At 40.0% G+C, this 16,121-nt stretch overlaps 1 protein-coding gene across 1 annotated transcript in view; it reads left to right on the top strand.

Moving 5' to 3' along the window:
• SNX6 (sorting nexin 6) overlaps nt 1–16,115 on the top strand; it is a 60,873-nt gene extending 44,758 nt beyond the window's left edge. Inside the window, exons 11-14 of the mRNA XM_059373069.1 lie at nt 2,137–2,223; nt 7,815–7,974; nt 8,063–8,148; nt 15,996–16,115. Coding sequence (XP_059229052.1) covers nt 2,137–2,223; nt 7,815–7,974; nt 8,063–8,148; nt 15,996–16,049 — 387 coding nt within the window. The 3' untranslated portion in view covers nt 16,050–16,115. The remainder of the gene's footprint in view (nt 1–2,136; nt 2,224–7,814; nt 7,975–8,062; nt 8,149–15,995) is intronic.
• Nucleotides 16,116–16,121: the final 6 nt, after the last annotated feature.

The raw sequence follows: 16,121 nt of genomic DNA, 5'->3' as shown, positions 1-16,121 counted from the left end.
CCTGCTTGTGATCTCTCTCTGTCAAATAAATACATTAAAAAAAAAAAAAAAGAAAGAAAGAATATACCTGAACTTACTCATCTGTTCTGCTGTTGGGAGGAATCTGGACAGTTTGTAGTTTGTGGCTGTTTACAAATAGTACTTCTAAGACCATTCTTGCATATCTTCAGCTGAAAATAAGTGTGTATTTCCATTGGGTGTATTTCCATTGTGTATATCCAGGGGGAGAATTAGGGGTCATAGGGTCCCCATGTGAAAAGCTTTTGTAGATAGTGCCAAACTGTTTCCCCAAAGTGATTGTACCAGTTTATATTCCCACCAGAATAAATGTGAGCAGTGGGTTGCTACACAAGTTTACGATACTTGTTATCTTTTTTATTTTAGTTATTCTGCTAGATGTGTAGGGTTTTTAAATTTTAACTTTATTTCAGCAGTATTTTCAGACTTACAGAAAGAGGTTAATTTTATTTTCATATTTTATATATGAAATATATTAAAAAATTATTGTGGCTCAGTCAATTAAGCATCTGCCTTTGGCTTGGGTCATGATCTCAGGACTGAGCCCCACATCAGGCTCACTGCTCAGTGAGGAGTCTGCTGCTCCCTCTCCCTCTGCGTTTCTCCTCCACTCATGCACGCCCTTTCTCTCTCTCTCTCAGATGAATAAATAAAATATTTTTTAAAAAAGACTAGTACACCTGGGGCGCCTGGGTGGCTCAGTGGGTTAAAGCTTCTGCCTTTGGCTCGGGTCATGATCCCACGGTCCTGGGATCAAGCCCTGCATTGGGCTCTCTGCATTACCCTTCCTCACCACTCAAGTTCTCTCTCTCTCCTTATCTCAAATAAAACACTTTAAAAAGAATTTAATATAGTCAATATAATAATCAATGATTTCCCCTTAATATCATCAAATATTGAGTATATAGATGCAGATGGCTTTTTACAGTGGAGTTCATTTGAGTTAGGGTTCAAACAAGGTCCCTATTTTGTATTTGATTGACAAACACATCTTTTTTTTATTTTCTGTCTCCAAACTGAATTGAATAGTTTAATCTTTTTAGTCTAACACGGCTGCTTCACATTTTATCCCATTTCAAACTAACCACATCTGTTTATTACTCTTTCATGTCTTCAGGCACATTTTGTTAATATTTTGACTGTTTTCTGGTTGTTATTAGTAGGAAGATTGATTAGAATTTCCTAGTCTTCCTTCACTTTTTTTTTAGGGGGAGGGGCAGAGAGAGAGGAAGAGAGAATATATATATTTTTTAATTTATTTATTTGACAGAGATCACAAGTAGGCAGAGAGGCAGACAGAGAGAGGGGGGAAGCAGGCTCCCCGCTAAAGAGAGTCCGATGCAAGGTTCGATCCTGAGACCCTGGGATCATGACCTGAACTGAAGGCAGAGGCTTTAACCCACTGAGCCACCCAGGCGCCCCGGAAGAGAATCTTAAACAGGCTGCACACGCATCATGGAGCCCAGCATGGGCTCAGTCTCAACGACCCTGAGATCATGACCTGAGCCAAAATCAAGAGTCAAGAGACTCAGCCACCCAGGACACCCATCCTTTATCACTGAAATGATGTAACAAGAAAGAAATATAAATGATGCTGAAAGATGATGCTGAAACTCATTATTGCCAAGAACTTGGGTCAGATATAGAGTTCTTCCATAAATTCACTAATCTCATTTGATTTCATCCTTTTTTCTGTTCATTTTTTGTCAGAGTCCTGAAGTAAAGTAATAGGCTAGTAGAAAGGAGAAAGCAGGGAAGTTTAGGTTAAATAGGAATGGATAATGGATACTATAGTTATTTTTATTTTTTTTATTTTTTTTTTTAAGATTTTATTTATTTATTTGACAGAGAGAGATCACAAGTAGGCAGAGAGGGAGGCAGAGAGAGAGAGAGAGAGAGAGGAGGAAACAGGCTCCCTGCTGAGCAGAGAGCCCGATGCGGGACTCGATCCCAGGACCCTGAGATCATGACCTGAGCCGAAGGCAGCGGCTTAACCCACTGAGCCACCCAGGCACCCTATAGTTATTTTTAACTTTAATTTTTTTAGAGTAATTAAAGAAAACATTGGCTGTAGAATATAACTGCTAATTAAATGCTGGATTTTCCCCCCTTTTCCAGAAAATAGAAGCACGAGTGTCTGCTGATGAAGACCTCAAACTTTCCGACCTTTTAAAATATTACTTAAGGGAATCTCAAGCTGCTAAGGTAATTTAATTGTTCATTGTTTTTTAAAATGGACTATTTTACAAAAAGCCATCTCTTTACCAAAAGCCTTATAGGTTGTTAGACTTAAGATTGTTAATGATTATCTCTTGATTTTATTTTTTTTTTATTTATTTTTTTTTTTAAAGATTTTATTTATTTATTTGACAGAGAGAAATCACAAGTAGATGGAGAGGCAGGCAGAGAGAGAGAGAGAAGCAGGCTCTCCGCTGAGCAGAGAGCCCGATGCGGGACTCGATCCCAGGACTCTGAGATCATGACCTGGCCGAAGGCAGCGGCTTAACCCACTGAGCCACCCAGGCACCCCTATCTCTTGATTTTAAATTAGATTTTCAAGTGTGAATTTTTTGCTATCCTTTTACAAATTGTTGGTTAAGGATCCCCACATTAAAGTTTATTCTATAAACTTCTGATATAGTATAATCTTAAACTTTGTTTTAATGAATTTGGTATATTCATTTGGGTAAGATGCCTACAAAACAAAAAGTAAAATCCCTAAATAACAGTCTGTATAGCTAAAGGACTCCTTAAGTCCTTTGTTGTGAGTGAGAGAACTATAAAACCAGGGTATGTTTTATTTTAAGGCAACTCAAATTTCCTTTTGGAAGTCTGTCTATGTGCAAGACTGAAACTCTTAACTAATCCAAAAAAAATGTTTAACAGAAACATCTGAAAAAGCACTAAAAACTTAGTGGCTCAGATATTCTTAATTCAGGGTGCCTGGGTGGCTCAGTCAGTTAAGCATCTGCCTTTGTTCAGCTCAGGTCATCATCCCGGGGTCCTGGAATCAAGGTCCACGTGAGGCTCCCTGCTCAGCGGGAACCTGCTGCTTCCTCTCCCTCTGCTGCTCCCCCTGCTTATACTCTCTTACTCTCTCACACATAAATAAATAAAATCTTAAAGAAAAAAACAAAAGAGGCTGGGGCGCCTGGGTGGCTAAGTAGGTTGGGTGTCTTGCTTTCAGCTCAGGTCCTGCCTGGGATTGAGCTCCACGATGAGATCTCTGCTTAGCGGGAGCCTGATTTTTCCTCTCCCTGCCACTCCCCCTGCTTATACTCTCTCTCTGTTGAATAAATAAAGTCTTGGGGGAAAAAAGACATTCTAAATTCAGTATTAATTTATGAATTGATATATTGTACAAAAAATTTCCATGTGATCAGTGGTGCTTTGAATACCAGTTTTTCATTCCTTATCAAGTTATAAATAACCCTTGGGGCACTTTGCTGGCCGATCATGTAGCTCTTGATCTCAGGGTCTTGAGTTCAAGCCCCGTGTTGGGCATAGAGCTTACTTAAAAAAAATTATAGGAGTGCCTGGTTGGCTCAGTTGGAAGAGCATATGATTCTTGATCTCGAGATCGTGAGTGCAATCATCATGCAAAGTGAAGAGATTTCTTAAGGGGTGCCTGAGTGGCTCAGTTGTTATGGGTCTGCCTTCGGCTGGGGTCATGATCTCAGGGTCCTGGGATCAAGCCCTGTGGGCATCCAGCTCCCTAATCAGCAGGAAGCCAGCTTCTCCCTCTCCCACTCCCCCTGCTTGTGTTCCCTCTCGCTGTGTCTCTCTCTCAAATAAATAAAATCTTAAAAAAAAGAGAGAGAGAGAGAGAATTAATTAAATAAATAAACAAGTTATAAATAATCTTTCTAACTTTGAGGACTTATGTGCAAATATACTGTCCACATCAAATTATTTTACCAGATTGTGTCTTACAAACCATTTACATTGGGGTGGATCGGGATAAAATGAATTACTCACTTTAAAGACTAAATTCAGGGCGCCTGGGTGGCTCAGTTGGTTGGACGACTGCCTTCAGCTCAGGTCATGATCCTGGAGTCCCAGGATCGAGTCCCACATCGGGCTCCCAGCTCCATGGGAAGTCGGCTTCTCCCTCTGACCTTCTCCTTGCTCATGTTCTCTCTCACTGTCTCTCTCTCAAATAAATAAATAAAATCTTTAAAAAAATAAATAAAATAAAGACTAAATTCATTATTTTATTATAATATTATAGTTGTTAATATATAACTTTTTAGAACATGGCTTTAAAAGTAAATCCAGGGATGCCTGGGTGGTTTAGTCGGTTAAGCTGCTGCCTTTGCCTCAGGCCATGATCCCAGGGTCCTGGGATCGAGTCCTGCATTGGGCTCCATGCCCTGCAGGGAACCTGCTTCTCTCTCCACCTCTGCCTGCTACTCTGCCTGCTTGTGCGTGCACGCGCTCGCTCGCTCGCTCTCTCTCTCTGACAAACAAAATCTTTAAAAATAAATAAATAAAATGTTAAAAAATAAAAAATAAATAAGAGTAAATCCAGACTTTTTAGTGACCACAAGAAGGAATTGAAATTTAATTGCAAAAATTAAAACTACATACAGCAGAGGGAATATAGGAATCAATGATAGTATAATAGCAGTGTATGATGTCAGATGGGCATTAACACATGCGGTGAGCACAGCATAGCATAGAGTGGTCAGATCACTGTTGCATACCTGAAACTAATGTAACATTGCATGCTAACTATTCTTGAATATAGTAAGTAATAAGTAAATAGCTGTTTAAAAGATATTAAATATTTATTAAACAGCTGGGGGTAAACCACACACCTTTTTTTTTTGTTTCTTGTTTTAAGATTTGTGTATTTATTTTAGAGAAAGCATGTGTGTGCATATGTTGGGGGAGCAGTGGAAGAGAGAATCCTCAGGCAGACTCCCCACTGATCGTGAAGCCTCATGATGGGCTCATGATGGACCCTGAGATCATGACCTGAGCCAAAGGCCTGCCCAACCAACTGAGCCACCCAAACGTCCCTCACCACAGGTGCACCTTAATGAGAATGTGGCTAAAATGAAAAATTCTTTTTTTTTTTTTAAGATTTTATTTATTTATTTAATGGAGAGCGATCATAAGCAGGGGGAGCAGCAGAGGGAAAGGAGAAGCAGACTTCCCCCTGAGCAGGGAGCCTGATATGGGGCTCGATCCCAGGACCCTGGGGTCATCACCTGAGCTGAAGGCAGACACTTAACAACTGAACCAACCAGGCACCCCTAAAATGAAAAATTCTGACAAAAATTATAGCAACTAGAACTTTCATACCCTGTTAGTTGGAATATGATACAATATTTTGGAAAAGTTTTATAGTTTCTTAAAAAATTAAACATACATCTGTGGTCCAGTCATTCTAATCCTGGGTATTTGAGAGTATGTGTTCCCACAGATGTTCACAGCAGCTTTATTTGTAATAGCCAAAAACTGCAACAGCCCAAATGTCCACCAACAGCTAAATGGATAAAGAAATTGTGGTGTGTATATACAGTGGAATCCTACTCAGCGGTAAAAAGGAATGAACCGTGGAAACCTGCAACAATATGGATGAATCTCAGAATAATTTTGTTGAGTAAAAGAAGCGAAACAATAAAGATCATGGTTTACACTAGAGCTCACTCTTAGTGTTACATATTCTTTTTTGTTTGGAGAAATGTGTAATGATGCTTATCTGCCATTATAAGTATCATACAGAATAGTTTTCACTGCCCCAAAACTCCTCTCCACTCCATCTATTTGTCCTCTTTCCCCTTAATTTTTTAATGTTGATTTTTTTTTTTTTTTACATCTCCATAGATTAGCCTCTTCCAGAGTGTCATATAGTAGGGCCTTTTCACATTGATGACTTCTTATTTATTTATTTACTTAACACAGAGCACATATGAGCACAAACTGGGGGATGGGGCAGATTGAGAGGGAGAAACAGACTTGAGCAGGGAACCCTATGTGGGGCTCAATCCCAGGACCCCAGGATCATGACCTGAGGCAAGGGTAAACCAACTGAGCCATGCAGGCACCCAATCAATTGATTCTTAACAAAGGTCCTAAGACAGTTTTGGGGGGAAAAGAATAGACTTTTCAATAAATGGTACTGTATCATCTGAGTAGTCACATAAAAATAAAGCTAGACCTTCCTCATACTATGTATAAAAATGTGCTCAAAATTGATCAAAGACTTGCGGTACCTGGGTGGTTCAGTGGGTTAAGCGTCTGCCTTCGGCTCAGGTCATGATCTCAGGGTCCTGGGATTGAGCCCCGCATCAGGCTCTCTGCTCAGTGGGGAGCCTGCTTCCCCCTCTCTCTCTGACTGCCTCTCTGCCTACTTGTGCTCTCTGTCAAATAAGTAAATCAAATCTTTAAAAAAAAAAAAATTGATCAAAGACCTAAACAACAACGGTAATACTTTTAGAAAAAAACAAATGTTAATCTTGTGACTTCTGATTGGACATTGGTTTCTTGGATATGACACCAGGAGCACAGGAACCAAAGGAAAAATAATAAATTGGATGAACTTTATTAAAATTGAAAACTTGTGTGTGTTAAAATATACCATGAAGAAAAGTGGAAAGACAACCCATGGACGGGGAGAAAATATTTGCAAATCATACAAGTCCCTAATTAAGCAACTGGTATCCAGAAAATACGAAGAACTCTTAATACTCAGTAAGAAGACAAATAGCCCAATTAAAAAATAGGCAAAGGACTTGAATAATCCTTTCTCCAAAGAAAACATACAGCCAGCCAGTGAATTAGTAAAAAGATGCTCAATGACATTAGCTATCAGGGAAATGCAAATCAAAACCACAGCGAGGGATACCTGGCTGGCTTAATAGGTAGAACATGCAACTCTTGATCTTGAGGTTGTAAGTTTGAGCCCCACATTGGGTGTAGAGATTACTTAAAAAATAAAATCTTTACTAACAAAACAAAACCACAATGAGATATCATATCACACCCACTAGGTGGCTTTAATCAAGAGGACAGATAAGTGTTGCCAAGGATGTGTAGAAATTAGAACCCTCATGAAGAGTCATTGGAGTGTAAAGTGGTGCAACTGCTAGTCTGGCAATTTCTCAAAAGGTTCAGCATAGAATTACCAAGTGACCCAGCAATTCCACTCCTAAGTAATGAGATATGAAAGAGAAAGGAAAACATGTTCAAAACAGCATTATTCATAATGGGCAAAATGTGGAAACAAACCAAATGTCTTCTAGATTGATAAGTAGATAAATCAGTGTGGTATTTCCATACAAGGATATGTTATTTAGCAATAAAAGGAATGAAGTACTGGTTCACACAGAAACATGAATGAACTTGAAACTTTATGCTAAGTAAAGAAAGCCAGACAGAAAAGGCCACATATTATATGATTCCATCTTTTTTTTTTTTTTAAATGAAATGTCCAGAATAGGCAAATGTATAGAGACAGCAAATTAGTGGTGGGGGGTGAGGGGTGCATGACAGGAAGTGAAGAATGACTGCTGATGAATATGGGGTTTCCTTTTGGGTGGCAAAATTGTTTTAAAATTGATTGTAGTAATGGTTAATTCTGTGAGCATGCTAAAAACTGTTGAATTGGCACTTTGAATGAGTTATATGTATGTGAATTTATCACAGTAAAGCTGTTATAAAAACAGTTGAGAAGAGTAGCTGGCATGTGTGGTATTCATGGTTTAAGTGTTTGCTCTGATGATGGTGGTGCGAGTAACTATTAGAAACATGCAGCATATATTACTGTGAAGCATTCTATTTTATAGGATCTCCTCTATCGAAGATCTAGGTCACTAGTGGATTATGAAAATGCTAATAAAGCACTGGATAAAGCAAGAGCAAAAAATAAAGATGTTCTGCAGGCTGAAACCTCCCAACAATTATGTTGTCAGAAATTTGAAAAAATATCTGAATCTGCAAAACAAGGTACTGTTAACCTTACCCTTTAATCATAAGGTATACTTTAAACTATTATATGAGTTAAATAGTTAATCCTAATTTCTTTTGTTCACAGAACTTATAGATTTTAAGACAAGAAGAGTTGCTGCATTCAGAAAAAATTTAGTGGAACTGGCAGAGTTAGAACTGAAGCATGCAAAGGTATTGTCATATTAAAGGTTTAATAATTTAAGTGACTTATAATTTAGAAATGAGTCCGTTATGTGGTACCTGGCTGGTTTAGTTGGGAGAGTATGTGAATCTTGATCTCAGGTTCATGAGTTTGAGCCCCATGTTGGGCATGGAGATTACTTAAAAAAAAAAAAAGAAGAAGAAGAAGGAAATGAATCCATTATGGAATGATAATGATTCTTTAATGACAGTTTCCTTCTACAGACATACTGTAAGAAATATTCCTGAATTAGAATTAATTACAGCTGGATTATAATTTTTTTTAAGATATTATTTATGTCACAGGCAGAGATCACAAGTTGGTAGAGAGGCAGGCAGAGAGAGAGGAAGGGAAGCAGGCTCCCTGCTGAGCAGAGAGCCCAGTGTGGGGCTCCATCCTAGGACCCTGAGACCATGACCTGAGCTGAAGGCAGAAGCTTAAACCACTGAGCCACCTAGGTGCCCCTAAGATTCTCAAGTTTTAAAATTATTGTAAGGTTTGGACCAACCTTTATCCTTAAAAAACAAACAAAAGAAAAGAGATTTATTTATTATTTTACAGATAGAGAGAGAGAGAACACGATTGGGAGGGAGAGAGAATCCTAAGTGGACTCCATATTAAGCCTGGAGACCAATGCAAAACTTAATTTACTTAACATAATGCTGTCTTCAGTCAGAGGGACGGAAAACTAAAAGCATATTCAAAATTCCTCAAACTATAATAAATTTAAATCAACTTTTAAGTGTTTATTTTTTGATATGTTTATAGCATTTACCCTTTGAAAGTCATTAAAAAGTTTAAAACTGTACCAAGAGTTTTGGGATACCACATTTTATCTCCTACATTTCAATAAGCTTTTTATGTTATTGTCCTCCTGTCATTGCTGCTTTAAAATATTGCACTGGAGGCCCTCCTGGGTGGTTCAGTGGGTTAAAGCCTCTGCCTTCGGCTCAGGTCATGATCCCAGGGTCCCAGGATCAAGCCTCAAATTGGGCTCTCTGCTCAGCAGGGAGCCTGCTTCCCCCCCATCTCTGCCTGCCTTTCTGCCTACTTGTGATCTCTGTCAAATAAATAAATAAAATCTTTTAAAATGTATATTACACTAGGAAATAGAATCACTTCTGTACACAGGCTGATTATTGTGCACATTTCTTCTTACAGTGTGCTTTATGTGTTAACAAGGGTTTAAGGTGCCATCTCATACCAGCTTGATTTGGCCTATAGTCACACCTTCTCTTCTTCTTCAAAGTCTTTTCTGTTTTTTTAAAGATTTTATTTATTTAGTTGTCAGCGAGCACAAGTATCGGGCTTCAGGCAGAGGGAGAAGCAGACTCCCTGCTGAGCAAGGAGCCTGATGCAGGACTCGATCCCAGGACCCTGGGATCCTGACCGGAGCCAAAGGCAGAGGCTTAACTGACTGAGCCACCCAGGTGTCGCTCAAAGTCTTTTGTTAAGCTCCAGCCAGTTGTGTGTTTCTTTCTTTCTTTTTTTTTTTTTAGTCCTTTTTTTTCTTTTTTTGTGGTATAAAACACATAAAATTTACCATCTTAACCATTTTTAAGTGTGCAGTTCAGCATTGTTAAGTATATCCACATTGTCGTGCAACAAGTTTCTAGAACTTCTTTAGTTATTGAGCATTTAATTTTTGAAATGTAATTGTAATCATGTTTATGTCTATTAAATTTTAGCTTGCTAGTTTTAGCCTAGTGTGGTATCTTTGGGAAACTTCAGTTCGATCATATGGTACTTGACTATTAGAGTGGTTATTACTCCCAAGTGATAGACATTCGTAATTTGTATGAATTTCCCTTTTGTGTCCTTATCTAAATTTTAATTTAAAGGATTGATCAGGGAGCACCTGGGTGGCTCAGTGGGTTGTATCTGATTCTTGATTTCAGCTCAGGCCTTGACCTCAGGGTCATGAGTTGAAGCCCTGCAATGATGGAGCCTACTAGGAAGGAAGGAGGGAGGGAGGGACAGAGAGAGAGAGAAAGGGAGAGAGAGGGAGGGGGAAAAGAAGGGGGAGAGAGAGGGTCGTGAGATCAAGCCCCACGTTGGGCTCCCTGCTCAGTGGAGAGCCTGCTTCTCCCTGTTGCTCTGTCTGCTGCTCTGCCTGCTAATGCTCTCTTTTTATCTGTCAAATAAATAAAATCTTAAAAAGAAAAAAGAAAGAAAGAAAAAGAGGAAGAACGTGTTTTGATAAATCTGGCATGGTTTATTCTTACTCTACATGTATTGGTTTCTAATGTTCACAATTTTTGTTTCTTTGTTTTTTGTTGTTTTTTCTTTTAAAGATTTTACTTACTTATTTGACAGACAGTGATCACAAGTAGGCAGAGAGAGAGAGGGGAAAGCAGGCTCCCACAGAGCAGAGAGCCCGATGCGGGGCTCAATCCCAGGACCCTGGAATCATGACCCAAGCCGAAGGCAGAGGCTTTAACCCACTGAGCCACCCAGGCACCCCTATTTTTGTTCTTTTTAAAGAGGTTATAAACTATCAGGGATTTTGTTAATAAATTAAGGAGGGGTTGGCAAATTACAACATACTTTTATAAAGCCTGTGACTCAGGAGTGGCATTCATGTTTTGTTGTTGTTGTTTTTAATTATTTTGGCAGCCTTTTTTTTTTTTTCTTTAAGATTTTTTTTTTTTTTTTGACAGAAGACAACAAGTAAGCGGGGAGGCAGGGGGGGGGGGGGTGGGGGGGCGCCCCTTGGCAGTCTAATTTTTAAGTCATTATTTTAAGCAAAGGAATATCATGACATGTGATAATTTTATGAAATTTATATTTAATTTATAAGTAAAGTTTTATTAGGATACAACCAAGCTCATTCATTTATGCTTTGTCTATGATTGCTTTTATACTACTACTATAGCGAAGTTGAATAGTTAAAACAGAGAGCAAATGTCTCTCAAAGTCTAAAATGGTTTTGGGGGGTGCCTGGGTGGCTCAGTGGGTTAAAGCCTCTGCCTTCAGCTCAGGTCATGATCCCAGGGTCCTGGGATCAAGCCCCGAATCGGGCTCTCTGCTCCGGGGGGAGCCTGCTTCCTTCTCTCTCTCTGCCTGCCTTTCTGCCTACTTGTGATCTCTGTCAAGTAAATAAATAAAATCTTTAAAATATAAAAATAAAAATAAAATTTTTTTTGTTTTTTTTTTAATATTTTATTTGAGAGAGAGAGTGAGTGGGAAGAGAGAGAAGCAGGCTCCCCGCTGTGCAGGGAGCCCAACACGGGGCTCAATCCCAATATCCTGGGATCATGACCTGTGAGCCAAAGGCAGATGCTTAACCTAATGAGCCACCTAGGCGCCCCTCAAAGTCTAAAATGTTTAGTACATAGTTAGCCCTTTACAGAAAAAATTTGCTGACTGCTACTATAGATTGATGTCAACCTCTAATTTCCAGATTTTGTACTTTTCAAATCCTTTCTGAAACGTGTTCTCTGTATTCAGATTATTTATTTATTTATTTATTGAATTTCTTTGGCAGAGAGAAAGATCACAAGCAGGCAGAGAGGCAGGCAGAGGGGGGAGGGAGCAGGCTCCCTGCTGAGCAGAGATCCGGATGTGGGGCTCCATGTGGGGCTCGATCCCACGACCCTGAGATCATGACCTGAGCCAAAGGCAGAGGCTTACTTAACCCACTGAGCTACCCAGGTGCCCCCCTGAAAAACCTTTTAATTTATGAGAAAAGAATGACAGGTTTTCAAGAAACTGTCCCATGTTTTTGTGAGTTGTTTTGTTTTTTAAATATTTTATTTGTTTACTTGACAGACAACGATCACAAGTAGGCAGAGAAGCAGGCAGAGAGAGAGGGAAGCAGGATACCTGCTGAGCATAGAGCCAGAGGCAGGACTCAATCAGAGGACCCTGAGATTATGACCTGAGCCGAAAGGAGCGGCTCAACCCACTGAGCCACCCAGACGCCCCTTTTGTGGAGTTTTTTTGTTTTTTTGTTTTTACCTTCTGAATGTTCACTTAAGTTATCCCTTCATTTCAAGTGAGCCAGTCATTCACCAAGCCATTCACTCACCTCCCACTGCACTGTGCCCACAGTGGGCTGGGTTGCAGGAAGACCAGCCCATTGGGACCTCTGCTCTCAGAATTCATGGTCTAATAAGAAACGTGTCAGTATGGGGTGCCTGGGTGGTTCAGTGGGTTAAATCCTCTGCCTTCAGCTCAGGTCATGATCCCAGAGTTCTGGGATGGAGCCCCGCATCGGGTTCTCTGCTCGGCAGGGGGCCTGCTTCTCTCTCTCTCTGCCTGCCTCTCTACTTGTGATCTGTGTCTGTCAAATAAAATCTTAAAAAAAAAAAAAGAACCCGTGTCAATATGTCCCTCAGAAAGAATGTTATAATTAAGTTTAACCATAGTAAGTACCTCCCTTTGCCAGGGGCCATAGGGCAGGCCACACAGAGCCAGCATTTAAGGAGTTCCTGGCCCCGCAGAAGAGACAGGAAGACACTGAAACAAATGAATCCTAGGTATTTGTGACATTCCTGGACCAGCAGTCACAGTAACCTCGGGGTTCTTGGCCCACGTCTTTCTGGCAGAGGCTGGGCAGAACCTCTGGAAGCTGAGTTATTCCAGGAGCAGTTTGTGGGTGAAGGAGAAAGAAAAGAAGGTGAAAAACAGATGGGCTCTGGGGAGGGCAGGGGTGAGAGTCAGTCCACAGGGTAGAGAAACTGCTGGTATGGTGGCTTGGTATGGGAGGAAAGGCTAGTCAGTTTGAATATGAAAACGAAGGAAAACCCTCCAAACCGGTGTACAGCGCCTCAAAACACAGTACAGGCGTGGTAAAACTTTTGTGCATTTTTTTATCATAGCAAATACAGAAAGGTACAAAGAAAATAAACATTTATTTATGACAGAATGACTATCAACATTTCCACCATACATAATTTATTCAAATGGATTGTTTCTGTGGAATCAGAGTTCAGCAAATGGATGGGCTTCCAAATGGGGGAGAATGAATTTTGGAGTTTCCTTCAGCAATGTTATGTTTAAAAGTTGCCAGCCTTCAAAGCACATTTTATCTGATGCAAAATGGGTTTATTTGGGGATAACAGTTATTACAATTCAGGACAAGCAAGCTATAGCAAAAGCCGCAGGCAAGTGCAGAGAACAAAGGACAGGAATGCTCTTTTATAGATAGGAGGGGGGAGTTGGGAAAGGCTGTTTCGAACCAAAAGTCCACTAAAGTAAACTGTGAGTTGGAAGTGCCGTGACTTTTCACTGGCTTAGCTGTGACAGTCTTGCCTTGTGGGGGCCATTGCTGGACAAGGAGACAACCTTACTTTCTCTTGCTGGGGTAGTAACGTGGGTTTCTTCCTGTTGAGAATACAAGGTACTAAGAAAAAATAAAGAAAAAGAATGCAAGGTACTTCACTTCACTTCTCTTCCTGATGGGTCTACAAAGTCTGCAATCAGTGGTAGGATCTGAGGGCTCCCCTTCTGGCCTCCCAACTACATTTTATTTTATTTTATTTTATTTTATTTTATTTTATTTTATTTTATTTTATTTTATTTTATTTTAAGATTTTACTTATTTATAACAGAGATCGAGAGAGGTAACACAAGCAGGGGGAGCTAGAGAGGGAGAAGCAGACTCTCCGCCAAGCAAGGAGCCAACCCTGTGTTGGGTTCCCTGCTCAGTAGGGAGTTGCTGCTCCCTCTCCAGCTCCCCCAGTTTGTGCGCTCTCTGTCTCTCTGTCAAATAAATAAAATATATTTTTTAGAGATTTTATTTATTTGACAGAGCTCACAAGTAGGCAGAGAGGCAGTCAGAGAAGAGGGGGTGGAAACAGGCTCCCTGCTGAGCAGAGAGCCCGATATGGGGCTCCATCCCAGGACCCTGAGATCATGACCTGAGCCAAAGGCATAGGCTTAACCCACTTAGCCACCCAGGTGCCCCAAATAAAATATTTTTTTAAAAATAAGTAAATAAAATGATGTCTGCAGGTTTCTCAGAGGCAAAGTTACTGTTTTATAATTTGAAATTAACAAGTATTTTGTGGTGAGATACTTGGCTTGGGACTATGTAAGTTAAATAGCCATCACCTAACGGGCAGTGTCCCATAGAATTTTGTGTGATAATGGAAATACTCTATAATCAGCACTTCCAGTATGGTAATCACTAGCCACATGTGGCTGCCAAATGCTTGAAATGTGCGTAGTGCAACAGAGAAGCTCAAACTGTTTTTATTTCATTTTAATTAGCAGAAATTTAAGTGTTCTATAGCATGTACCTAATGACCACAGTATTAGCATTTCAGTCTTATATTATTTTTAGCATCCATCCTGACTTTTGCCTGAGTCAGTTTTTATGATGGTGGCCAAATGGTGATCAGTTTCTAATTCCATCATTGTACACATTTTAGTTGGCTTTCTACTCTAAGGAAGTTTTCCTTCTCCCCCATTATGAGTTGATGTAACTCTAAGGAAGTTTTCCTTCTCCCCCATTTATGAGTTGATGTTTATACATATCTGAATTTGGGGGCCATTTCACATGTTTTACAGATGCTACACAGGTTTGCATTTTATAGAATACATTTGTATATGATCTTACTACTTTATTTTTACTTTTTTTTCTCTTTTGAGAGAGAGGGAGATCATGAGGGTCTGGAAGGGTGGAGGAAAAAGGAGAGAGAGAATTTTTTTTTTTTTTAAGATTTTATTTATTTATTTGACAGAGAGAGATCACAGGTAGGTAGAGAGACTGGGAGAGAGAGAGAGAGAGCGGGAAGCAGGCTCCCTGCTGAGCAGAAAGCCCCATGTGGGACTCGATCCCAGGACCCTGAGATCATGACCTGAGCCGAAGGCAGCGGCTTAACCCACTGAGCCACCCAGGCGCCCCAGAAGAGAGAGAATCTTAAGCAGGCTCCACACCCAGCATGAGCCCAGTGCAGGGCTTGATGTCACAGCCGCAAGATCATGACTGAGCCAAGCTCAGCAGTTGGTCGCTTAGCCAGCTGAGCCATGCAGGCAGCCCCTTATTAAAATTTTTATAAAAATTGCTATAACTTACCATTTTAGTCATTAAAATATACATTATATTAATTATATATATAATATAGTACACATATTTTAATGGCCAAAGAAGAGTGATAAGAACCTATCTTACTGTCAGGAATGTTCAGGGACACCTGGGTGGCTTGGTTGAATGTTTGACTCTTGGTTTTGGCTCAGGCCATGATCTCAGGTCAATGACATCAACCCCCACGCGGGGCTTTGTGCTCAGCAGGGACTCTGCTTGAGATTCTCTCTCCCTCTGCCCCTCGCCCTGCTCTCTCTCTAAATAAATATCAGTAGTTTAACTTGGACACAGAGAGCATATTTTATCTCTCATTAGGTCATGCCAGGCAATTCAAAACAATATTATTGGTCTAGATGGAAAATTACTGAAGAATCTGGTATGTGGAAAAACTGTACATGAAACAGAGTATACTGTTTTATGTCTTTAAACAGTTATTTTTGGGGGTGTCTGGGTATCTCAGTCATAGGACGTCTGCCTTCGGCTCAGGTCATGATCCCAGGGTCCTGGGATCGAGCCCCGCATTGGGGTCCCTGCTCAGCGGTTAGCCTGCTTTTCTCTCTCCCACTCCCCCTGCTTGCAATCCTCTCTCACTGTCCTTCTCAAATACATAATAAATAAATAAAATCTTTTATAAAAATAAAATCTTTTTTAAAAAAAGTTACTTCTGTGTAATGAGTACCTTGTTACCAAAATTTTGTTGCCGTAATAAATTTAAAGTTACGTGATTTCTAGTGCTGTATATTTTTTCAGTACAATTCTTCCAAGCTCTTTGAGCTTCATAATTTATTCTCCCTTCCCTTGTAGGGTAACCTACAGTTGCTGCAGAACTGCTTGGCAGTGTTAAATGGAGACACATAAGCCACACTTCACCTTCGGTTAAAAAGGGCTGCCTTCCTTCAGATTTTATTTTTGTTTTCTTAATGATATTAA

This window comes from Mustela nigripes, chromosome 13 (assembly GCF_022355385.1).
Source record: "Mustela nigripes isolate SB6536 chromosome 13, MUSNIG.SB6536, whole genome shotgun sequence".
NCBI classification, from domain to species: Eukaryota; Metazoa; Chordata; class Mammalia; order Carnivora; family Mustelidae; genus Mustela; species Mustela nigripes.
The sequence above is the reverse complement of the archived record's forward strand: the minus strand, read 5'-3'. Positions and strand labels throughout refer to the sequence as shown.